At 43.3% G+C, this 26,145-nt stretch overlaps 1 protein-coding gene across 5 annotated transcripts in view; it reads right to left on the bottom strand.

The window, feature by feature from the left end:
• The window catches only part of LOC118774016 (liprin-alpha-3-like), a 30,948-nt gene that overhangs the window by 1,780 nt on the left and 3,023 nt on the right, over nt 1-26,145 (bottom strand). For 2 of the 5 annotated variants that reach the window (XM_036523103.1, XM_036523112.1), the window contains 29 exons: nt 23,615-24,818; nt 18,625-18,726; nt 17,286-17,450; nt 16,679-16,753; nt 16,034-16,093; nt 15,644-15,778; nt 14,959-15,051; nt 13,330-13,382; nt 12,947-13,040; nt 11,995-12,129; nt 11,766-11,849; nt 11,437-11,568; nt 9,690-9,752; nt 9,473-9,576; nt 9,134-9,299; nt 8,824-9,017; nt 8,027-8,273; nt 7,433-7,566; nt 7,076-7,227; nt 6,690-6,783; nt 6,487-6,568; nt 6,041-6,241; nt 5,600-5,662; nt 4,212-4,238; nt 3,651-3,826; nt 3,305-3,402; nt 2,853-3,028; nt 2,620-2,688; nt 2,082-2,509 (listed from right to left, as the gene is read on the bottom strand). In XM_036523103.1, coding sequence (XP_036378996.1) covers nt 2,264-2,509; nt 2,620-2,688; nt 2,853-3,028; nt 3,305-3,402; nt 3,651-3,826; nt 4,212-4,238; nt 5,600-5,662; nt 6,041-6,241; nt 6,487-6,568; nt 6,690-6,783; nt 7,076-7,227; nt 7,433-7,566; nt 8,027-8,273; nt 8,824-9,017; nt 9,134-9,299; nt 9,473-9,576; nt 9,690-9,752; nt 11,437-11,568; nt 11,766-11,849; nt 11,995-12,129; nt 12,947-13,040; nt 13,330-13,382; nt 14,959-15,051; nt 15,644-15,778; nt 16,034-16,093; nt 16,679-16,753; nt 17,286-17,450; nt 18,625-18,726; nt 23,615-23,950 — 3,756 coding nt within the window. In that variant the 5' untranslated portion in view covers nt 23,951-24,818 and the 3' untranslated portion in view covers nt 2,082-2,263. Of the gene's footprint in view, nt 1-2,081; nt 2,510-2,619; nt 2,689-2,852; nt 3,029-3,304; nt 3,403-3,650; nt 3,827-4,211; nt 4,239-5,599; nt 5,663-6,040; nt 6,242-6,486; nt 6,569-6,689; nt 6,784-7,075; nt 7,228-7,432; nt 7,567-8,026; nt 8,274-8,823; nt 9,018-9,133; nt 9,300-9,472; nt 9,577-9,689; nt 9,753-11,436; nt 11,569-11,765; nt 11,850-11,994; nt 12,130-12,946; nt 13,041-13,329; nt 13,383-14,958; nt 15,052-15,643; nt 15,779-16,033; nt 16,094-16,678; nt 16,754-17,285; nt 17,451-18,624; nt 18,727-23,614; nt 24,819-26,145 lie in introns of those variants that run through there. The other 3 variants (XM_036523131.1, XM_036523139.1, XM_036523120.1) reach the window with 3 other exon arrangements.

Here is a 26,145-nt window from a genome sequence, read left to right as displayed (position 1 = left end):
GTGCTATTGAGTCTCTGCTCATTCAAAATAGCTAAATAGCGCATCTCCGTCAGCAGTGACAACGATAGGAAATAAAACAAGACAGCCGACGATCACCTAGTTCCTATACTTTGGGACTCGCACAGAGGGCATAATTTTTCTATTTGTACAGTTACACAAAGATACTGGACAGCGAATAAAATTTTCTGTAACTCTATTCTGTCTCTGCCCATTCAATTTGCCGCAATCAAGACACACAAACAAACTTTATTCAAAATATTCAACTAAACAACAAAAATGCATGATCAGTCAGGCAGATTGGGCCCAAGGTGGGCCCCTTTGTAACTGTAAGAGCCGTGGGCCCGGGGCAGCCGCACCCTCTGCCCCCACGCTTGCTCCGTTGCAGTGTTATAGTCATATGATTTAGCCATATAAGTTAACACTTGTCGGGCCAATCCAGCCAATTGAATTAAATTGAAAGGGGGGGGGACACAGGGAGGAGGGGGCTAAGTGGTATACCCTTCTGAGACCCAGCAATTCATTTATGTCCCCTCCAGTAGAAATTTGTTTAGGGGCCGTATCTCAAAGGCCATATATTCCACTGTGTTCATTCCTGTTGTTCCTTTGAGAGGACATTCTGGGCTTTTCAATAACATCACATGTGTAGGGGTGTTACCCTGAAACGTTTTCTTTCTTGTTCTACTAAATGGCTGCCATCACAACTTGTACATTTTACAGAAAGTTAAGTGTATAATTGTGTAATTATCATTTTTGTGAGTTTACTATACAGATTGCTTCTAGTAAGTAAATATCTCAGGAACAGTTTGGAAACTTTTCAGAGTAGTGCAATCATTTTTGACATGAAATAAGCTTGTATATAAACATCCTCTGTATCATACATTGGGATCTGCTATCTATTTTTTCACCAACTTTTACATGACACTGTAAGAGACAACTCACTGACTCAAGGCGGAGAGAATTTTAAACAGAAACACTGATGGAAACTCAGACATAGATCTGTCAGATGATGAAGATCCAGAGGCAGTGAGTGAGGCAGAGGAGGAAGTGTCAGCTGAGAAAGAGCAACACACAGTGCGAGATGAAATGGCCCCCCACCATCCAATATGGGCCAAAAGTGACATGTAGGATGTTCAGGGGTTTAGGGTTAGGGTTAGAGTTAGGTTAGGTTAAATTCAGCATTACTTAACCTAAAAAGATTTCCGTTTACGAAAATGACATCTATAAGAAGTCCAATTTTAATGTTTGTTTCGACTTCTTATGTATCTCATAATAGTTTGACTCATGTAGTAATTGTGATCAGGCTGATAAGAGTATGACAATTGGTTTAAATAATATTTGGTAACATTTTAATAGAACAGAATTATTTTCTGTATATCTTTGTCTATCTGTTAGGATTCATGGCTGTGTGTAGAGGTGTCCATAATGATACAGCCACAAACTGTCAAGACTACAGTCCATGCAAATGTTTTTGATACATTGTTAAGACAGTTTTTGAGGATATGTCCACCTTCACTTATCAGTGTGAGCTTCGGGTGTCAGGATCTATTCTGAATACAACACCAGAGGAGATCAACAACTTGGGGCTCTCAGTGTACATGGCATGCCTTGGATACCCAAGAATAAAAATGAACTGGGCCTCCAATAATGCCAATAGTGCCAATAATATCTAAGTCCGTGACAACTGGACAATGGATCATATTTTGAAGATCTGAAGTTGACTCAAGTGACTTCAATGATCTTTATGGCCCAAAAGAAGAGAGGATGAAGGACCTGCTTTGGAAAATGAGATCGCTTCTGAAGAAAGAGCAGTGATGATGAAGAATATGCTCCTACAAGCCAAAGTGCAAATTCAGTTGTTGAATTTAGCACATTTCAGATTAACCCAATCCTAATGTCCACTACAGTGCACATACAATAAAATACAAAGGAAAATATGTTTTGAATTATTTTCTTTGTAATATGTTTTATAAACCCTAAACAGGGTTATTAGATCATGTAAACTTTTGTTAAAACTTTTCTTTTTTCTGGGTCACAGGAGGATGTGCTGTGATACTTGTTACAGCGTCACAGTGTAAGAATGCAATCTATAATACTTTACACTGCAGCATGCCACTGCAGACTGTGGTATGATTAAAATAAAAAGAGGCACTAACAAGCACAATATTGAGCATTCTATGGTAACTGTACAGCACATTCTTGGGCTTTTGTAGAAAGAGGCTGAATATTGAGCAAACCACGAAAAAGAAAAAGAACCACTGAGTTCTCACAGCATTGCAACTCCACCGAGAGAATAAGTGAGAGAAAGGAGGAGGTGGGAAAGGAGCTCTGCAAGTGAAATCTCCTCACCTTCGCTCTGCACTTTCCTCAAGGTCACCGAGGGTGTGGAGATGGCCGAGGCACGGAAATTTGGAGGCAATGTTTCAGAGGAGTCAGAGGTGACCCCCCGCAGGTCCTTCTCTCTGAACATCTTCCTCCATGAGGGTGAGCGAGTGAAGGTCTTTGTGCCGTCCTGAGGGGCATGGGAGGAGGTCAAAGATCAGTGACTGAGATAAGGGCCCCTGTTGAGATCACACTATTACTGGTCTTAGTTTTATTATTACTGCTTTACTTTGGCTTTACCTCATCTGGCCTCCTCTCTGTTCCCATGGCAATGAGAGCGTTGTACTCCTTCTCTAAGAGCTGCCTGGCCTGGAGTGAGGGGGAGGAAGAAGAGACGGCAAAATTTTTCAAAGGTAACATGGCTCGGTAATATGAGCTAAATAAAGTCAGCCCGTGTCTGCAGGGCAGTGCTGCTCTGTGGGACTGGGTAACTGGGTAAGTGTTGTGATTAAAGGTCTCGACAAGTGGGCCACCTGTGTGTTCTGGTTGGGAATCTGCAGCAGCAGGGCGAGGTCGGTGTAGTCGAAGGTGTCGTCGAGCGCCAGCAGCGCCCCGTGAACCCCGCTCTCCGTCAGGTTATCCGCAAACTCCTTCAGCCCCACTGTCTGCACCCAGCACATCACACGCTCATTCGACCACACCATCACGTCTGGACATGGGAGAGGGATGGCCAAAAGACCATTAGACTTTGCTGGTTCACATGTTATCATTAGATCAGGTGGTTAGGAGAGTGGGTGCTGGAAAAGCATCACAACTGGGGCATTATAATGCTTTAATTAATTTGACTACAGCTCAGTAAATCTCTAATAATCAAACAGAATCTATAGAACAGACAAGCATTCCAACTGTTGTGTCACCTCATGCAGTCTTGTTATACACTTAAACAGTGGGTTTGCATAGTGGAGGGAGGAGAGGGTAAGATCACCTTTGTTCTGATGCTGACTGTCATCTCTCCTTCTCTCCAGCTCCTTCCTGTCATAATTTAAGCGTTTCAGACACATGATACCATAATGCAGACTGACCCTGAGAAAGAGAGCAAGGGAGAGGAAGAGAGAAAGAGGCAGTAAGAAAAGGAGAAACTTTTTCGATTCATGCAATTCATCAATGGGACATTGTTGTAAAGTGAACAAGATATATAGTACATTAACATCAAGTGTAAATAGTAATGACAACCAGCAAGAAACAAAGGTAAATTTGCTTAGCACTATATTCATGCTAAGTGAAGCCTATCATCAGCAACCAGCTGTGTGACTCATCTAGACATGTCTTACCTATGGAAGCTGTCCACCATCTTGAGCTGGCCCCTCAGCTCTTTCTTAGTCAGGTGGTCCAGCATGCGGGCATCCACCAGGGACTCCATGAAGTAGCTGCGGTACTGCGGCAGACCCAGGCTGGGCAGCCACTCATTCCCCACCCACTCATGGTTCATGTCCCCATAGGCCAAGATCTGGAGAGGGGTGTCGCCACGAGTGGTGAATACATACACAGGGAGAGAAGGGGGAATAGATTGAGGACAAAAATGAAAGCAAAGTAAAAGTGAAGAGAAAAGCATGGGTTTTGGGTAGAGTAACAAAAGCAAGCGGACAGTAAAAGGCAAGATGAAAAGACAGAGAGAACGGATGGAGGATTGAATGAGGATTGAGGGATAAGGATAAAGAGATGATGAGAAAGGGCAGAGGTTCAGGAAAAGGGAGAGACTGTCTTCTTTGTTTGCTTGTATTTGTGCAGTTCTACGTACCTAAAAGAGCGTGTGTATGTATGTTTGTTTCCTCATGCTTAGCTCATATATGTGTGCTCATTCTTTTTATTTTAAGGTAAAAACAGTTACTCACCTGATCCCAGCTAATCTCTTTCAGCTCCTTGGAGGCAGGAAGGAAAAGCATTGGGTGGGTAGGGAGGGGGGGGTGAAAGGTGGAGAAGGGAAGGCAGTTATATGGGATGGTTGAGAGGAATTTGATTGAGGAAAGGCAGAAGGTAGGGAGGGCAGAATGGAAGAGAGGATACAGAGGGAGGAATAATTTGTTAGTAAACGGAAATTAGTTGGTAAAATTTACACTTAAGCAGATATTGAGGGACCTCGGAGAAGTTCAAGCCTAAGGCCTAATTAGACAGACAGACAGACAGACAGACACAAGAGAGAAATAGTAATTATAATGCAGGATGTCAGACTTTCTACATGTGGAGTCTACAATAAGGTCTGTCTATGTCTGTGTATGGGAGTTTTCTTTTATCTCCTTTGTGTGAGTCAATGATATAAACTCATTTACATGGAGTGTAGTTTTAAGCAGGGGCTGTGCTGATCCACTAATCTTTATTTAACATTGATGTGTCTAAATGGATAACATTGTAACTGATGTAAGTCGCTCTTCTGCCGTCTGCTAAATGGCAATAATGTAATGTAATGTAATGTGTCCATCTTGCCATCTCATTGTACTGTTAGCTCAACAAAATTATATAAAGACCAACAGTTGTGCACAGGACCTGTGAACTGATTCCAATGAACAAACAGCAAGGCTATAGAAAGGTCATACTTCAGCTTATTAGTAACACTGAAGCCATTGTGAGACTGCACACACTTTTTTAAAGAAATAAATTTAATTATATCTACTGCAAAATATATTGCCCTGACAAATCACACATTGTTGAGTGAGACTTTTGCATAGAAGCAAGGGGTTTTCCACAAAACAATTGCAAGACTACATTATGGCAATATTCACATGCCCAAGGCTAGCTCTTGCTGTGAGTGATTTTGTTAATTTTCTTACCCTACACTCATTATGGTAATTTGCTAAAGGGCACTCCGGCTGTGTCCTACCAGGGAGTCAAAACTTTAACAATATGGCTACATCATAGATTTCTTCAACATTGTGCCACACCTTTGTCTGAATTACTAAATAGCATTATTTTATGCAGCAACTTGCTCTTTTCCCTGACTTTAATTGGAAATTATTTACGAGCATCAAACCTTTACAAACACTGCTGGAAAGGTGAGCTTCATTCCCTTGCCAGACTCACAGTCTGATTGCCAGGACAGCCAGACCAGGAATACAGTAACATGTATTGTAATGATCCATCTTTGCCAGAACTGAATCAGAACACTGGAGCTAGAGCTGCAGTCTATTTAGCATCTGCCAGTATACAGTGTGCAAGGAGAGAAAGCACGACCATAGCCCAGTCCTTCTAACGTACTGCAGTAAGTGAGAAAGGCAGAGAGACTCACAGGTTTTGTGGCAGCGGTCAGTGACTCCATTTCTGCATGTGTCATCCACACATTACTGGTGGACTGTGATCAAATGTTGGAAAAAACACAGAAACAAAAAAAAACATATTTCAGGGGTTTCAGAAGGAATCAAAATGAGCAAGGCACTAATTAAGTCACCATTAGACGGATCATTCATACTTTCTGAATAGTAGAATAAGTGTAACATTAAGGTCAATGAAAATAAAATTCATTAATAAAAATGAGAATGATTGTTTTAATACACTGAGTTATCTATCTCTGCATACATCACAATGAGCTCAGAGCCCAGAGCTATGCATTATGTGGGTTATTAATGCTGTGCAAGCTCTTCAACAGATAGACATGGTAGTCTGATGGGGCCTGTAGCAGAAAATATTGATCTGGACCAAAAATATAGAGAATGCCTGCGTGTATACTGACGGAGCGCGTGCTGGCGGGGGCGGAGGGGCTGGTGAGAGACACCATCTCCTGGATGGCGAGCCGCAGCTTGAGCCGGTGCAGGGGGTTGCTGATGCCAATCTCCCTCTGGATCTCCGTGTCCGACAGGTTTGCCATGATGGCACCGCTCTTCACGTTGGCACGGCACGCCGCCACGTACCATGCCGGCATCCCCACCCACAGCTAAGGGAGACACGGGGCAAAAGAGGGCGTTGGAGGATGAGTGAGAAGAGAAGGGAGAGAACCATGACAAAGATGGAGGAGAGAGTGGAAAGAGAGACTGAGAGGCGAGAATCTAATCCAGGGTAACTGGCAGAGGGATGCAGCACATTACAATGAAAGGCTCTTTCAGTGTGACATCACTCCTTTTCCTACATATCTGTACTGACTGGGAAAGACGATGACAGGGAAACAGCAAGAATCTGTACCTCTAGCCAGGAGACAACGGTGGGGCCATCCCAAGAGGCAAAGGGAAGCCCCTGACGACAAGCCTCCTCCAGAAGCTCATGCCTATTTAAGAGACAGAGAGTCCACTATTAAGTACATACTGTAAGAGTCCTTTATATTCCCACAATTCAGCAGTCTTATAAACTTTAAAAGTAAGCCACAGATGAAAAAGAGATTTTCTAACTTCTTCTTGCTACGGCGATCCTTGTCCACAGTTCCTGCCAACTTGGTCAGGCCCAGAGGGTCTGCAGAACCCAGGTCATCAGAGGGGGTAGAGGCTGAGGGGGACAAAGTAGGTCAGGACTGACAGAACTACAAAAAAGTCTTTCTGAACTATCAATCCTGTATAGGACAGCCATTTTAACTCTGGTCTGGACTTTCTTTTGTTCTTATTTTTCAAGCACTCTGTGATAACACCTTCCTAGTTCTAAAAATCCCAGACTCTACCATAGAAACCCTGTGAACTATGCAACCCTGAAAGGCGCTTGCATTTAAAATGCTTCCATTTAAAATTTTTGACTTGAATAATGTAGATGTAATGAATGTGTGTCTCTTTCTCTTCCTTCTCACCCAGTGAGGCAGATTCTCTTCCAGGTTGACCCATCCTTCCTTTCTCCTTCTTTCCAAAGAGCCGGCCGATGGAAGACTTGATGCTTTTCTTCTTACTGGACTTGTGGAGAGAGTCCTGACTGCTGTTGGAACTGCTGCCATCCGCTGAGAGACTGACAGACCAAAGAGAGAGGAGGGTGTCGATAGAGTACAACTAAAAGACTGGACAATATACCGGACTGCCATGAATGATGAATGAGTGTGAATGTTTCTTGCATCTTTGCAAGTACTGTATTGCACAAGAGTGGAAAAAGAATTCAGGAAAAGAGCAAGACGGAGTGACACAGATAGAGAAAAACTGCCTGCTGACTAACGGACCTACGGAATTCGCGATGGTCATCAAGCCCCGCCCCTGGGTGCGTGTGAGTCATTCTGTCCAATCGTAGTGCACGAGGAGTGGGAGGAGGGGTGGAGTCCAGCAGGGCCAAGGACCTGTCATCCTCCTTATTGTTCTGGAGAGAGACATTTCGTTTTAGTTATGTCAGTGCCTTGGGTATTTCTGTTCAGAGCAACTCCAAGATCTAAGGAACTACAGTTCCCTTAATTACCCAAGTGGCTTGTTAGAAACAAAAATATCAGGAGTAGGCAATTCCTGTCCTCGAGGCCCATGATCTTTCTGTTTAAGTTGACATATTCAAGAGACTAATTTACACCAGGAACCAGAGGCCATGTGACTTCCAGCCCACATCAGGGCTTCAGTCAGTGATCTGAAGAAACATTAAAAGCCAACTCACTGCTAGCCTCAAGGAACTGACCAGGCCTTAAATAAATCCCACAACTCTCAGAGTTACAGTGAGCATGAACATAGCAATGTGAGGTCATTCCAGGAAAAGGGCTCAAATTCACAGACACAGGCTCTCTATGGAAGCACGCACAAATACACACCCACACAGAGCCAGAATGACAGCGTACCGGTCTGTCGGTCTCCCGGGCGGGGGAGTGGGGAAGGCGAGGAGTGGAATGTCCAGAGCTAGGGGGTGAGGGGGATGCCAGGGTGGACGAGGTGAGAGATGGGGGGATGAAGCCCCTTCCGGTCCCATCCCTTCCTCCGCCCAGAGAGGATGGGGGGAGCGGGGGGCCATCCAGGGCAACACTGCTGACCCGACTCTCAATCTCTTCCGCCCTCAGCTCTGTGCTTTCCTTCTCTTCCTGGATCAGTCTGAGAGAGAGGGACAGTGGAGGAAAAAATTATCCTAGGAGCTAGAGTCAGATGATATAACACTACTCTCTCTTTCCAGTGACACCATTCTGCCCATAAATGAAATATGTAACCCAAATCACACCCAAAACTGTCATATCTTAAAGCCTTCCTATTCTATATGTGTCACATAAACCTCATCCTCACACACAGTCGAACACCAAACAGCACCCACTGAACACCCACATTGCCCATCACATTTGCACCAGATGGAGCAAATAGCATGACGTGACTGACTGACCTATTGACCTAACAATGTCATCCAACACCTGTACTAAAGTCATAATTCTTTGACTTGAGAGCACATAAACAACTGCTACTTCTCCCAAAACTCCAACCAGCCCGCTGTAATGGAAAACCACAAAACTGTTTGTTGAATTACAAATTACACTGAGGCAAAGCAGGCCAGACAATCCAATAGCAAATCAACAGAGGGGGTGACTTCGCTCTCACTCTCTGCCTGTGACACAGCCCAGCTACTGTGCAATGAGACGGCCTCAGAAGCACTAACTTAATCTCCTTGTTGATGGCCTCCAGCTGTTCCTGTAGCATGATGGCCAGGGTCTGCACGTCTGTCTGTCCACTGGGGGAGAGCAGTTCCGAGCCAAAGAGTGTTTCTCTGTCCTCCTCGTCGTCGGAGCAACCCCCCTCCACTCCTCCCTCAAACCCGGAGCCCAACAGGGTGCTGCTGTCCCACTCCCCATACTGGAGTGAAGAGGAGAGGGGGAGAAAGTGAGTATGGACAGCTCTGTTATTCAGCTATCCAGGCATTTGTTGGGTACTGTGTCATTGTGAGCATGGTCATGAACTGGCCACCTCACCTTGCTGCTATCCTCCCTGGCAGGGCCCCATCGCCCGCGGTGAGCCCTCCTGACAACCCCCCCTGAAGCTGCGTTGCCATAGTGTTCCATGTGTGTGGTGGAGCCGGCTGGGAGGGACCCGCCCCCTTGGGAGTATCTCAGCTCTAATGCACTTCCTGGGAGAGACCTGAGAGAGGGAGAAAGAGAGGGGGGTTCGAGCCCACATCGGTTACCCAACTGGAGGAGTGGAATTCAGCACAGCATGCTATAAACATTGCATAGCAACTTAAAATGGCTTCTGCATATCATTGCTGCCTACGGAATAAAGTGTTTGCTAATGGTTTTTCAAATCATAGATACCCGTCAATCGCCAATGTGGCTAACCTGGAGTACGAGGAGCCAGGCCGCCCTCTCAGCTGATCCAGCTCCAGCTGAATCCTCTCTAGCTCAGCTATCAGCTGGTCCTGAGGCAGAAACGAAGGGGGAGTGAGAGAGATAAGAGTGTTGATACACTAACACATAAAAGAGTACACAAATCAATCCACACCTCAATGTCCAAATGCGAAAAGAAAGGTACCTTGTTTGCTAGGAGATCATCTTGTATCTTCTTCATATTTGCCAGTTCCTCTGAAAGGGCATTCTGGTGGCAAGAGACAGAAGTGCAGTATGCTTCATGTAATTTGTACAAATGTGTATAAGTAATGCTAGGTTGCTTAAAAGGAAGAAGGGCACCTGTGCAGCTGATTAAATGAGAGTACTGACTTGGTACAAAAAACATAATGCATATTTATAGGACTACCTAAGCATTATTTTTCAGTGAAAACATATACAGCAAAATAAGGTGGTTTTCCGAGAGGGTATGGTACAAGTTTAGGGAATGTACAAGAACACTTTTGGAAATCAATTTCCAACGTGCCAGAACAAAAATGTTATTTTAAATGGTGCTAACCAGTTAATAGCACATGATGTTCCAGAGGATTTTCACAATTACAGAGTAAATGCAGAAACGGCCGCCCATTGGCACACAGATGGTATCAATTGTGTCTGACACACAAACACATGTTCAGCTGCAGTAAATTGGCAGAAGTGCAGCTTCTTTATCAGATATTCCTTCAGGTCTCCTAGCAAGTTATTACATGCAAAAACCCTTATACAGCTAGCATGCAGAAATGCATTAATTTATATTTATGGTACAGCATTACAGATATCTAGTATTTCTTTTCTTCATTTATGTTTTTAGAAAGCTAAACCATATGCAAATGAAGTAAACCTTGCAGCTACACACATCCAATTCTAGATTCAAGACCAGCAGTGAGACCAACTGTGTTTAAACAGTCTGCAAACTAAAGCCCTCCCTCTACCTCACCTTCTTAAACATGAGAAACAGAATTTACGTAATTACCATTGAAAGATTTTAGCAACCATTTTTAGTTGGTCAATGATTATTAAAATGATTTTAAAAGCAAAGATGCCATGGGCATACTTTAAATTTGTGAAGTGTTAATGAAGGACAAGAAGAGGCAAATTGAAATAGTAAATGTCTAAATGGTTTAAAAAAAAGAGGACATGGTTTTGTCCATTTAAATTTCTTTCAACAGCTTTTCTTGTAATCCTTTTATCAATTTCATGACCCCCCTCCAGACATATAAAGATGCTTCAAAATCCATGTGACCCCTGTATTTAAGATTACACTGTTATTACTTCAATCCTAATCATTTATGCAGTATTACAAATCTGTAGCTTTCTTTTTAAAAATGTATTTAGCAGATATCTACAATATGCATAGCGAGAGAGCCAATAAAATCAATGGGCTAAATGGAGCGTGGGACAAGACTTATCTTGAAATGATGAAAGACACTGTGCTGCCAATAATACAAATTACTATTGGAAGACGGTCAGCAACTCCACTGTTCTGACGCGCTTCCTGTAGCGGTCAGAACAGCGGTGCCGATGGCCACTTTCCATCGCACACTGAAGACCCACCTCTTCAGGCTGTAACTAAGCGTGATCTCTTATTCCCCTAATGCATAATTTTGTATTTGGTAGTTTTACTACAGGGTATGTGGTAGGTTTCTGTATATTCTGTTGCACTTACACTTTGGACCTAGTATACACTTGCAATCTCAGAAGTATTTGGCACTGATGGATGTTAAAATATGGTTAGTTAGTGTGCTGTTTGTACAACTTTTCATGCCACTTTATTATGTGAACTTTGTTCTTGCACTTTGTAAGATGCACAATGAAGAAAGCTTTCCTGTAGAGGTAAATTATCATTCTCCCCTCAGTTCATGCAGACTAAGGTATGGAGTTTGTAAGTGGAATACCTTCTCCTCAAGAGCTGCCATTCTCTCTTTCAGGTGGAGCTGTAATCTCTCATTGGATTCTGAGAGGAGCTTGTCCACAGTGTCTGAGAGACGCTTGTTGTGTTCATCATTCATCCGCTCTCTCTGCCTTGCCTGAGAGGGAAAAAAATGAGAGAGGGGGTGAGGCAGAGAGAGGGGGCAGGGTTAGAACAGGACATCAGCTCTGCTTGACTGAAAATGGCGAGAAATGGCGAGGAGAGAGTCCTTGGATGCAAATGTGGATCGACAAATAGGTGGCGTAGAAAAGAAAGGCACTATAAATAGCCAGAGATGGTGAGAGAGACAGTCACCCTCTGTAACTCCTGATTCTTCTCCTCCAGTTGTGCCTCCATCTGTCGCAATCGCTCTTCAAAGTTGCCATGGCGTTCTTCCGCCTGAGTGACAGAACACAGGAAGGGGGTTGGGAGGGGGCAAAGAGTAGGTGAAAATAAGCCAGTAACACACAGACTGTCCTCAGAGATATGCGACATTTACATTGATTGTAGAGGAAGATGCCCAGAGAGAGACAGACAGACAGACCTTGTTGAGTGCAGCCACTCTCTGAGCGAGCTGGGCCTCGATCTCCGGCAGGGTCTCGGCCCTCTGCAGGGTCTGCTGCAGCTTCTGCTTGGCATCGTCTAGTCGCTCCTGCAGCTGCCTGTTCTTCTCCTCGCTCTGGTTGTGAACAGGAGGAAGAGAGGAATGAGCGAGGAAGACATGGTACTGATGACTGATGACTGGTGATTGGAGACACAAACCTCCTCTTCCCAAGATCAACATAATCAACACTATCCACCTGTTAACTACTCTGCCACACTACTCTCGCACTACAAGGGATGCAAGCAAGCTGAAAACAACACAGTTGTGTCTGTCCCAAGATTTCCCAAGATGTAAACTGCACTAATTCCCTGCACCCTTAATGCTTACCCACATGCCACAGCTCGACATTAAACCAATTGCCTGAGGCAACCAATTTTCACAGATCAAGAGGTTTTGGCAACCATATCATGTTTTCCAGGTGCCCATCTTGGTGACCAAAATATAAAAAACACAATCAATTCTAAGTTATTTTTTCTCTTTAAATAAAATGACTTCCCTCCCCATTGCATTGTAATGGTGGCAAAATATTGCAGAAAATCGAGCATTAAAATATCATCTCCTCCTGCCCTCCTTAAACCCCAACAATATGTATTCTCATCCAAAAAAATTGCAGCATCCATAAGATCATATGAATCCCATTCTTGTCATAAATGCTTAATCTAGCAAGTTTGTAACTTATAGTACTGCTGCCAATCAATACATGAGCACTGTGATTTGAGTACAAAATATATAGCGTAAAAATATGGCAACCATATTCTCCATTTGGGAAACCAAAAACTGATGATTCCTTACGCAGCCAGGCAACCACATTTCAAAGTAAGCGCTGAGCCCTGCTATACACTTAACAATAATTAATGGTTTCTACTGCATCCTGTAAGCAGTATTTTATTACCTGTCTGTAGAGAGACTCTTTGCTTGCCAATTCATTCTCCAGCTTGTCTTTTATGTCATGGAGAGAGGTTGCCTCCCTCTGGGCACTGAGGTACCTACACACCATAAACACAGGTAAGACGTGCAAATTATGTATGCACAGAGACACACAGAATGAAATGTGTTTCACTCAACCCAGACAGAGGGATATGAGCTGAAATATTAAACCTCTTTGTGTGAGTAATAGTCAGTTAGCGATCTGGCTTAAAACAGCAGGTAGTGAAAAGTGCTTGGGATCATAGTGTAATGGTAGTGTGCAGTAAGGACAAGGACGAACTGCATATTGGGTAGCTGAACTGAAACTGACTAGGTTTCAGAACAGATCTAGGTAAAACAGCTGGTTACCTGCGCTCTAATGTAGTGATTCTCTCCTCCATATCTTCCCTTTGACAAAGAGCCTGGGAAAGAGAGAATGTTCTGTAAGACATAATGTAAACTCTAAATGAACCCATCTGTTCCTGTACTGTAGAAAAATACTGCTGACAGTTGGGTATTATCTTAAAAGACAGGTATATAAAGAAAAAGACAGAGCAGTACAATGATAAATAGATAAATGGCTACATACACCATAAGGTACAGCACAGATAAACAGGCACCTCCAATGGTATAACAGACACAAAAAGACTGTATCACCAATGACCTGGATACAGAGAGCCAAAAACACCCAATATGCACAGGGTGTATGATGGGAGAATGCACGCTTGTAAACAGAATAAGAAACACAGGAGTAAGAGGCTTTTCACATACGCTATCAGAATTCAGAAGTGCCTCCATTTACAAATGCAGAATGCAGTTAGTGAAACCAGATTAAATCAGAAGTACACAAATTCTAGCTGGATAGATGGAATGACAAACCAATTTTGTAGCAAACACAGTCTGTGCAAGAAGTACTATCGTCCATGCTTCTCCTTGTAGGAGGACATTTGAGATCCAGTAAATCCATCAAAAAAGAAACAGCTGCTATCCACAGCTCCTCTTTACACAATACCAATTTGTTCATTTAATTTTTTTTAGATCATCCCTAGAATCTATCCTAATACAATGTGATTTAATTAAAAATCACAAAGATATTTGTAACTGCAGGCTGAGAAACCAGTTTACTGTCCCTGTCATTTAGTATTGACTGTACGACTATCATGTCACCTAGCAGCATGACACGGGACCACTCACATGAAGAAGAGTATACCCAGAACAAGGTCTGGCCGGCCCATTTTTCAACAAAATAAGAGAGTGGCCTTCGGTGAGCTGACAGCTTTTAGTACTTGCATGTTGAAAACTGAAGTTCAACAGCAGCTTGAGGGCCAGAAATAGACTTTTAAGAAATGTCATTTCACACTTTACATACCTATGATACATGAGACACTGATTGGCTAAAATTTGAATGCCATATGTCAAAGGCCTCTGATCCATGTGAGCTGTTTAATTTGGACTTCGTTGCAAATGCATGTAGGTTCAATGACCCGTATTAGCACATTGTTTACAGTGTTTCCCAGAAAGTTGCAACTGGAAACTCCCCCGTTTAAGCATTGCACAAGTCCCAGACAGCTTTCAGCACTTTCTGTCAACAAACAACAAACTGAAGGAACCTACACCCAAACACACAGGTACAGACTCGCTCTTCCTGCCCATCAATTGCATTCTAGATGAGATGGTAACATTTTCCATGACAACTGACGATATCCTCCTCAGCAACAAACAATTTCCTCCATTCCAAGCTGTAGCTTGCATGAGCCTGTTTTGTAGTTTCAGGGCAAATTCTAGGGCATGCTGCCACACACTTGGTTTGCATGTGCATAAGGTAAACGTCCAACATCTGATAGATGTTTACCTGTGGTTGATACAGTTGCTAAGTTTTCTTATACTTCTAGTTTTAACAGCTGATATTATAATCTTAACTCATACTATGCAGCAGTAGAAGGGGACAGAACAGTGCCTTGTTCTTTGCAGTTCCAGGAGCAGATGGGTGGTACCCACCTCTTTAACATCCCTCTGGAGTTTCTGATTGGCCTCCTCAGTCTTTGTCACCTCCCTCCTGGCAGCAGCAAGCTGTTCCTCTATCTCTCCTACCTGAAAGAAGGAGACAGAAGAGGATGTGAGACAGCAGGACAAGAAATGGTACAAATGAGTCAAATGTATCAACACTATCTGCTCCATGAAAATAAAGTGTATTATTTATCATGTTTTGTTCAGTATGTGAATACATGATGTATCATTTGTTTCCTGTCGGCACGGTTTTGCACTAGGATTGTGATCCCTGAATTGTCCACAAGAGGGACAGATCTCAGAAACCAGCTTGTATGGTTGAACTCCATATTGACTGTTATAAGCTGCTGTCATTTAGCAGATTGACTTACATGGATTACAGTTCGACATGTTATCCATTTATAGACCTGGGTATTTACAGAGGCAATTCTAGGTTAAGGACCTTGCCCAGGGGTAAGGTACCTAAGGTACCAATTCCAGCAGCAAACTGAACCAGCAACCTTTACGTTATAACCCCTGCTCTTTACCACAATGCCACACTGCTGGACTTACTGCATAATGCAGTTTCGATTGTGAAATCACAAAAGTGTATGTGTTACGAATATGGCTTCTCTGTCTCCCCCTCCCCCCCATCCCAACCCTCTCACCTCTCACCTCTCACTCCCCCCTCTCTCACCTGTCGGCACATGAGAGCCAGCCTCTCTCTCAGCTGAGAGAGTTCTGCCCTCTGTCGCTCGATCTCTCCTTCTCTCTGTCTGTCTCTGTCAATCTCTCCATCATCTAGCACAGAGGAGGGACCGTTGGGCAGTCGCTGTGACAGAGTGTAAAATATAGAGAAATATCAGAGGTAGAAGACAGCAGTGAAATATGTATAGGAAAACGAGGAGAGGGAAGGAAATGGCCTAATGAAGAAGGAGGGGAAACAGGTGTTGTACATTGTGTGAGCCTGTGGTATACACACAGCTGTAGTTCTGTCTGTGAGGACCTTCCACTTTGCCATTTGCAAAAACAGGTGTGCACACATGCACACGCACACGTGCACAGAGACTAGGCAAAATCACCTCACCTCCTTTCCATTATCCAGCCCTTGTTGTCGCCTTTTAATTTGGTCCCGTAAAGAGAGTACCTGTAAGACAGAGAGAATAACAGAGTGCATTAACTAAATGGCTAGTTACTGTAATTATCATTAAGAAAAACACAGGTTACTGAGTGGCTCCACCTCTATCAAGTGTGAGGTGTCTGAGTTTGATCCTGGCCATGTCACCAGTAAACAAATTAGCATCGCTCTGCCAGGAATGTAGGGGTGGGTAGGTCAGCCAGGGGTTTGTCTGTCCCGTTGCTATCTAGCGACCCCTGCTGGTTGCTCAGGTGGCCCCAATCTGCCTGTATAAACCTGCACATGAGGTGTCCTCCTGCAATTCATATCTGCGCAAGCTTGGCATGGGAGCTGTGATATGGAAAGAAGCAGTGGTGACACCATGTGTCTCGGAGCAGCATGTGTTTGCCTTGCCCCCCAGATGGTCAGTGGGGATTGCAGAGTTGGGACAGCATCTATGGCACAACTGAGCAGTCCGACTTGAGAAGAAATAGGGAAAAAACATTGGGCATTCCAAATTTAACAAAAAAGGAAAATACAGACTTTCCTCACAGAGGAGCAAAGCACAAATTTTACCAGTCAAACATATGTTGAACTGGACAGGCAGAGGCTTACCTCCTGTGAGGAAGACTCCAGCTCCTCTTCTAAAACAGACACCCTCTCAAGGGCCACACGCAGTCTCTCTCGAACCTGGAGCCAGAGAAGGGGAACATGAGGGAGGGATAAAGAAGATAAGATGGGTGGAAATGAGGACAGAGGGTAAAAGAACAAGAGACACATTTGCTGAATTATGGGAATACCTGAGGAACAGCTTCTTCCACTTTGTCTATGCACCTTACATCACTGCCTCTCTTTCTTGTATTGACTCTCTCTTTCACTAACTCGGACGTTACAGATATTTCCAATGTGGAAGAGCTGCGCTCATCATTTCAGTGATTACATCCACATAATGGACAGTTCTTCCACCAGATGAACAATAAAATACTTGAGTAAACCTAACAATGTAACTGAGCGACATTTGAGCTATTAATGAACTATGGAACATTTGAGCAGTGTTGTGTATTCATGTAAGAGAAGTACCCATACGATGCATTGTTATAGCCACATAACACTTGCACAGAATAACGCAGAAGCTTTATGTGTCCTGTATAGCTGGCCGTAAGGCAGAGAAGATTTAATGCAGGCACGTGGTGTAAAAGGCACCTGCTCCCTCACAGCTCACCTTCTCATCAAGGGCCTTATGGTGTTCGAAGAGAGACTTGAGGGCCTTGAGCACCTCCACCTCGCTGGAGACCCCAGCAGGGGACTGCGCCTGCCTCTTCACCACCGTCATCCTCAGACTGCGCTCGTGGCGGGACACCAGGCACTCCAGGTGCTCCAGCAGCAGCTGAGGAACACAGAGAGGCAGGCGAGAAGTGAGATCACGCAGGCAGACCTTTGAGACAGGGGACAACCGTCCCAGTCATGGATGATTAGAGTTCTGTAAGCTCTGAAGAGACAGTTCAATCAGCATCTTATTTACTTCTGCAACAACAGGTGAGTTGACTTCTAGTTCCTATCATTAGCTTCAATTAAGCAATTAAGATCCAAGGCTAAATTTCTAAGGAGCTGACATAGCCACCCTGCAAAACCGCAATTACACATCTCTGATCTAAGAGTAACTTAAAGAAGGGGATGGAGAGTCAGAGAAAGAAAGAAGAAATAGACTTAAAAGACAGTGATGGGCAAGGAGTGGGTCTCATCCTCTAAGAAACTAAGAAAAATGTAGAGAAAAAAAGTGAGAGGATCAAAAAGATGCATCTAATAGAGAGGAAAATCAAAAAGCGCAGCTATTTTCCTGTCACAGGGGGAGAGACAGGGCATGAAGTAGGAAAGGATGGTGAGACAGGGGATGCATAGACTGTGCAGACAAAACATATGTCACAATGTTAAGCGATGTTGCTTTAGGAGCTAAAGCAACATCACTTAACATGAAGGTTTTGTGTTTAGTCTTGTGATATCAATCCATCAGTTACAGCTTTTTAGAGGTACCAAATATTTTTTGTCTTTTTAGGACTAATAATCTGTAATCCATGTTCATTTTTTTTTAATTCTAAACATAATTATTTCCATTATTTAAACATTTCCAATCAATGGACATCAGAAAATTTTAAACACATTGTGTTCTGGACTATTCCCCTGTTTTAAATATCCTTGGACATACAGAAGAATATAGTGAGGCAGCTGTCAGGCATCTGCAGTGCTGAAACAAAGCAGGGTGTGGTTTTAAACTATGGGGACAGATAGAGGCAGACATGGGAACTGAATTCGAAAATGGGGGGTAATGGCAGAACAGTGAAGGGTGAGCACAAGAGAATCAGATGGCAGAGATAACACGAGTTATCAGTGTAAAAAGAAGCAGCTCAGAGTGCATGAGCACAAGAGAACGAAACGGGGAAAAAGGAATGGAAAGAGGCCATCACTGTGACTCCTCGCCTTGTTTCAGTCTGAAAGGTGCTTTAAGAGGAAAGGAGAAGTGAGAAAGATGGAGAAGAACAGCGGGGTGAAAGCGCTAGACTGACCCGTGTGTTATTCCTCTCCGCCTTCAGCTCAGCGATCTCCTCCTCTCTCTCCAGCAGCTGTTCCCTGCACACGTTCAGCTCTTTGGTCAGCACCGCAAACTCCTGGAGAATTGACACAGAGGAAAACTCATAAACAACATACAATAAAAAAAAACATGCAATAGACTTTCTATCAGAAGGACAGTTCGTCACCCTGTGAGCTTCATAGTACAACCCTCAAAATGGTCATCATATTAACCACAAAATGCATGATCAAGAAGAATATCCTGCAGGATATTATGCAAATATTCAAAAACTGCATTGGAACAAATGTACGTAGCATTTCCACAGGGATGGTGGGAGAGTTATACAGTCTCATGTATGTGTGTGGTTTGAAATTGAACTGAGTCATTGGCTTGTTTTTGTTGGAGTGTGACTAGCAAATTCCTGGAAAATGAATGCAGGGCTCCGCATCCCAAATCATTTGATAAAAAATGCACAAACACACTACACAAACTCCAGCTTACACACAAGTGAGTGCACACACACTCACCCACACTCATAGACAAAATTAGCTCTTTAGTCAGCACAGATCACACCAGAAGAATCAGCAAAGGAGCACAACATCAGACAACTCACAACGAAATACCCCACCTGTAGAACACACACTCATACATGTTACATGCTTTTTCAGTTTTGACATCCTCCACCATTTTGGCTCAGAATCAGGTAAAATAAGGGCAAGGCAGTCTTCCTTTGTCCTGGAGATTTACAAGAGCCTGAATGCCACGTTAAGGAATTTCACAGTGAAAGCAAACAGGGAAGTCTGATATCTGTCCTCAGTTTGTAACACGGAGACAGCTTTTCGGTGTTTGCCGCTGCCCTACCAGTCCATAGAAAGTGAAATTGCATTGACCATGGACATTGCAATGACCAGCTCTCGCATTGGCCAAACTCATGGTTTTGTCCCACGAGGACAATGTGTAGTTTTGTCCCATGAGGACTATGTGTTTGCATTTAAAAAAACTGCAGCTGTTGCCAGAGCTTAGATTGTACATGTATTTACGAATTAAAGAAAAACCCCATGACTGGGTGCATTAGCAGTGAATGAAAATGCATTTTACAATAACTAGTAGAAAAAAATAAGGGAATGAAATGACCAACATTTAAAATAGATTTCCATGTGTATCTTCCTCTATCTCTCTATCTCTTTCTCTCTGTGCATGCATAAATCTTGGTTCAGTGCCCCTTTCGTAATGAGTGTGCTATGTTGTGTCACACAAACAGCACTCTGCAGTGACCCTACAAAACTCTCACTCAACCCTTCGCTTGGCTCTGTGCACTTGAACATTGCTATTACATCACACTCTTACACAATGGCAGTGGAATATAACGGGGATGCAAACAGCGCTGCATGAAAGCACAATGATAATGCATTTTCCAAAGTGCTCACCGCAGTACAGTCCAGCACCCATACAGCAGCTAAATAAGTAAGACTGTAAATATATATTCACATGAGGCACTTAAATACATACTGTTTTCACAGTTTATACACAATAACACACATCTGACACGATGCAAAGCAGGCCCTATGCATGTCAGTCTGCCAGCCCTTTAATTGATCCTTTAAACTTCATGGAGACCCATTGTTTCAGAAGCTCTGTTTTCCATTCCACTTCCGTCACTCTGAACTCCTCTCTGAGATTAATGCTAAATTCATCTGCACACAGTGGAGACTGCATGCTGTATAAAGGTCACGTTCTATTTTTCATGTTCCTAAATGCATGTAAGTACAAATTACTTTTGATGTTTAATAAAGTTCTAAAACAAAACAGCAACAGCTTTGATGGTTACAGCATCTCGAGGGCACATTTTGTATTATTATGTATGTATTATGTATTATTACGGATAATACACATTGCAATCTAATGTGTGGACTGTAGGAGTAACAATTGTATTTCCAACAATGAAAATGTAGCTTCAACAAATGTGTTCATCATGCATACTGCTGGTGACATCATAAAGAAGCACCAGTGTCATTGTCACACATCAGGCCTAAGTGGTATTACTAATCATATTTTGTCACCTGTATGTGTCAAGAGCCATTATCAAGGAAATACTTCCCCATTACATAACACATTGGAGGGATAGCTCTTCTTACACTACAACACTGAGAACAACAATACCTACAAGAACCACACAATGGTAGAACCAAATAAATCAAATTCACTTAAGAGAGAACTTAGTAGAAACATGCAAAGGGATATAAAAAATGACCTTACACATGCAGGATCAGGTTACTGTTTTCCAAGTTAATTCTACCTGGTCATTCAATGCAATCACAAGAAAAGAAATACCAATCAATAGCATATTGAGGGATCCTGACTGGATCCAAAGTAGACCAAACTGTTTCTCAGCCATCTGCAAGGGCCATCTGGACAGCTCCACTGACCATCACGCTCTCCACATAAACACAATTCTTTAGCCAATCTTTACAGTATATTTAGCTTTGGTATACTCACTCTGACGCCATGGCAACACAGATCACTGACTAATTTACACCTCTCTCTTCATGTGAAGGAATGCTGCTCAGTTAATCCCTCTGTACTGAGAGCAAGCACATTCAGTGTACAGCCACTCATGCGACCTCAGTCTCTCTACCCGATCATCTCTTTGTACATGCTCACTCCCTCCATCGCCCATTAACAAGGATCATCAGACCTTGTCACATTCTGCTCATTGCTCATTGTGCTAACTACAGCCATGCTATTGGTAACTTGCCTGTTTTACAACATATTTATGCATTGACTGTATTACCACATACCTATGAGTTTCCAACATAACAGCATACTTCTGAGTTGCCTGTTCTACAAGATACTTCTGAATTTTCATAATTTTTAATACTCAGTTGCCTGTTTTAAAGAATACTTCTGAGCTCACTGTTTTACACCATATTTATGAGTTGCCCGTTTTACAGCATACTTATGCTTCCATTTGACAACACATGGGCCCACATATGGAGGCAGGCTTCAGAATAATGAGTAATACGTGTTTGGCAGAATTGTTGTGCTCTGAAATTTGCAATCTGTAAAAAAATGAAGTTTTGTTCCCCAGAGATACAGGGAGCCAAGCACTGGAAGTGGAAAATTATGTTTGTGTGGTTTGTTTTATTATGTTGTGTCTATGAATCATACACAGTATTACCTCAGTTTTATCATAAGATCACATAACTTCTGTAGCATGGTGCTATCAGCATATTGCCTAATAATTGACCATACAGATGGACCAATATGCTGCAAACTGTTTTCCTGAGATGAAACCTCTTAAACACTGTGAAGCACACAGTGAGACAGAACAAAGATTCTAGGGCAGTCTATATCACAGTTTTACTGTTACCAAATCACAAAGCTAACAGAAGCTTTAAAGTGTAATGACACAATTGGTCGTTTTAAAGCTTCTGTTCATTGTGTGAGTCATAACAAAGTTATACAGACTGTACTAAAATCCTGTGAGGAATGCAGCCACTCACACACCGAAGTCTCACTCTGTCCAGTCCAGAATAGCACTGAAGGGGAGCTGTCCAACAAGATGTGGTGCTGAAGGCCCTTCCTGACTTACATTCTAACACACTTACATGCTTTAAGATACACATTAACATTTACATTAGCAAATCATCCACACTGATGCCATAACCCAAAACAAAGTAACATTAATTTACCAGCTGCAAAATCAGCATATAAGCTTGTGCATGGGTCAGCTCATGCTTGAATTGTCGATCTAGTCTGTCAGTTACAAATGCAGACAGACACTGTGACACAGATGAAGAGAAAGAGATGGAGAGAAAGGGTAGAGGAAAGAGATGGGTGTGCAGATGGTGACACAGTGGGCCTATTGGCGCATGGCCTTCTGGGATTGTATCTTGCTGAGTTTGGGCTAGAGTTCCTATTGGCACCACTGTCCCACAATCCTCTTCTTCTTTCCTGCCCTCTGCCTCCCTGTCATTCTCTCTTTTGGTATGATCACTTGAATGGCTATGATTATCAGTAAACTGCAGCATCCAGGTGTATGATGTACTCCTGGGCAGTGTTGGTGTGATCCTGTGGAAGCCAGCCAATCACCTCTTTGTCTCTCACCCTTTATCTCTAAGTGTGTGTTAATCCACTGAACCTAAGAATAGATTCCTGAGGTCCAATTAGCATTCAGCAATATGTAAATTGAGCAGAAATTTGTACCTATTTTCCATCGCCAGTTCTCTCACACATTCACTCCTGTTCTTCAGCCGGAAATGTCTGCATAGCAGCATTTACTACCCCCTATCTTGTCAAGTCAGTCTTTTCATGTACACAGCATTCTTGTACATTGGTCAATATGTGTACATTCCCTCACACAATGAGAATTTAATCCACATTCTCCATTCTTTAGTAAAGGCACTAACATAACCTGTCACTCTGTACAAAACACCCAGTCTCTCTCTTTCTCTCACTCTCTCCCTCTCTTTCCCTTTGTCTTTCTCTCTCAAAATTTCCTATTTACTTTGTACTTTATAATCACTGTTTTCTCTCTGTACCTAAGTGTATGTTTGTGTAGATTATTACACTAACACTTCTCTTCTGACTCTGCTGTCCTTCGATTACACATTCTTGATCAATGTGGGGAGTAGTTCTGGTCCCTCCTGTTTAATTTCTCCCTGGTGTCCCAAAGCAAACTGATTGTGCACAGAAAGGGCTGAAGTGGTATGCTTCCTTTGCAGTTACTAAACTGACTGAAGATAATAACCAACACAGCAAGAAGACAGTCAGTATCTGACAATCTCACCCATTGGTGTTGGTTAAAGACTTCTGGTAAATTCCCAAGAACATATTTGCCTGTGAATTTTGCCGCTGTAGAAACATTGGTAGTTATCATAGAGGCCAAGTACACAGAATTACAGCCCTACATCGAGACACCATATCCAAATACAGAGACGCACACACAGATGCATGCAGCGTGTGGATGAGGGCTCTTCCTGTACCTGTGGCAGGGCGATGGACAGCTGTCTCTGCAGGGAGTCCTTTTCGTGTCCCAGCTCCCTCAGCCTCAGCTGGGCAGTTCCCAAGCTGTCCTGGGTCTCCCTCAGACTTTCCAGGAGGCGCTCCCTCTCCGTCAGCATGTTCACCATCAGGGACTCCAGATTTCCAGTACTGCCCCCCTCATCTCCTCTCTGTTCCCTGCCCCCATAACCACCTCCCATTGCCCCCATCCCACCCCCACCACTGCCCCCGACCCCACCCCCTGCTGGAGAGGAGGGGCCCCCACCACCTCCTCCTCTCCCATCCTCCGAGATTGTGGGCATGACCTCGCACATCATCGTGAGGCCAAAGGGAGTGTGCTACAGCCTGCAGGAATGAGTGTTCCAGAGAGGTCCTGGCTGCCTGTTTTTGTGTGATACTATGTGCTGAAGTACAACTGTGTGGGTTGTAGGTGTCTCTGTGTGCCACTTTTCCTCTGTCTGTATGTCTGTCTTTTTCCTCTGTGTGTAGTTGGTGATTTTGAGCACTGACTGTGCGTTACCTATTTAAAGAATAGAGTGATTGGTTAATCTTATCTTTCAATATCAATGAGCAGTTTTAATTTGACAACCCATTACTTTCTTACTCGCCTCACTGTACACAAATCTCCATATTGCTCTGTGTCTATACCGCACTGTTATTTTAACGTGATATCTGTTCCTCTCCCTTTTCTATGTACTTCACATCAGTTCAGTCTGCGTATTTTACTTAGACAGACACATAGTCTCATCTCTATGTCTGTCTCTTTGCCAGTCTGTGTGCTGTGTGCCAGACACTGAGGTAAAATACGCTTTTACAATATAATCCAATCTACCTCTTAATGCTTGTTCATCTCCTCATGTGTCTGCAAAGAGCCATGATGCTACGGCTTGTTCATTCTTTGACTGTCGGTGACTGTAGATTCAGTGGCATGTGGTGGTAAGTTACAGAGAATGTGTCTAACCTCTGGCACTGGTTGGTGATGTGCTGCCTTGGAGGAGGGATGTGGAGTTCATTTATGCTGCGGGGCTTCAAAAAATAAAGGAGAAGCAAATAAAGGTCCACAGGGTCAGGGTTAAGGGTGACTGGGTGTTTCTAAGGGTGTGAAGGGGAGGGGCAAGAGGGGAAACTGGAGTAGAGGAGGACCTACAACCCGCAGACTGGACTTCACAGAGCTTAGACAGGAAGCTGGAACAGAAAGTGAGAGACAGATTTGTTTAGTACACAATCTGTACTGAGTCCAATGACACACTCTATTACCTCTGGCAGTGAGAGTGGCAAGAAAAAGTATAAAACAGGCATGTGGAGAGGGATGGAGGAAAGGGTGACTACAGCCAGGTCACTACACAAAAGGAGTGATGAGGAAATGTCTGTTTTAATAAAGGGGAGTAAAAGAAAAAAGGTGGCAGTGTGCAGTAGTGGTAAGGAGTAGGGACCATGCTAGTTCCATTTCCAAGTGAGGCCCTGTTGCTGTACCCTTGGTACAACTAAACTAAGTAAGACAGAAATAAATTGAGGGAAATTGACTGAAAGGTACTGAAGTACAATCAATGGAGACTGTGTAAGTTGTGTGATCCAGGACATTCAGTCAAACCCACAAGCTGTGCTAGTTATTTATTTCTGTATTAAATAGTTTATTCTTATGACCCCTTTGGGCACTCCAATTAGTCCAATCAGAAAACAATGTTTGAGGAAAAAAATCAGGGGGAAATTACCAATGCACATAGGAAATAAGTATTACATAACTGGTAAATGTACTAAGACACTGAGGCCTATTTCTGCTACTGCGTTTATACTGCAACCACTGTGACTAATAGTAATAATACAAATACTTATACAAGTAATAATTACTTTTTCTGAACGTTTACAACTGAATTGTGGGACAAAAGGTTCTGCAGACTACATAAGACTGCCATATATATCTGGTAAAAAGTTGAAGCCACATAGAGAGGAGGAGGATGAACAAATTATGTTTTTAAATGCAATTCCCTCTTCTATATGACAATGAGTAACACAGCCGTTTTTCCATGCCTGTAGGCACTTTATTGCATACATACAACAAACAACTGCAGAATTGTTACTATACATGGAGCCCACTGGAAGGATGTCATGTCAGAAGGATAATTTAAGGCATTGGTCCCCAAAACACTGAGTTATCTATGCAACGACCTTCTCTTAAAATAGGGGGAGAGAAAGGATGGAATCGTGCAATGTTATGGAACGGAAAGTGAGTGAGAGAGCGAGAGAGCGAGAGAGCGAGAGAGAGAGAGAGAGAGAGAGAGAGAGAGAGAGAGGGAGAGAGAGATGGAGGGTGTGGGGAAGGAGGAAGCGAGAAGGGAGGGGAAGGGAAAGGGGGGCTGCACGGCAGCAGAATAAGCGGCATCCACCAGACACCGAGTCGGGGAGCGTAACCGCGGGCAAGCGATACTGAGCAGCCGATAAGGCCGACATTTAACTGGGTGTCTTGAAATATCAATCAAACAACGATGGTAATATAAATAACAACCATTTCACT

The sequence above is a fragment of the Megalops cyprinoides genome, chromosome 1, assembly GCF_013368585.1.
Source record: "Megalops cyprinoides isolate fMegCyp1 chromosome 1, fMegCyp1.pri, whole genome shotgun sequence".
Taxonomy (NCBI): Eukaryota; Metazoa; Chordata; class Actinopteri; order Elopiformes; family Megalopidae; genus Megalops; species Megalops cyprinoides.
The sequence above is the reverse complement of the archived record's forward strand: the minus strand, read 5'-3'. Positions and strand labels throughout refer to the sequence as shown.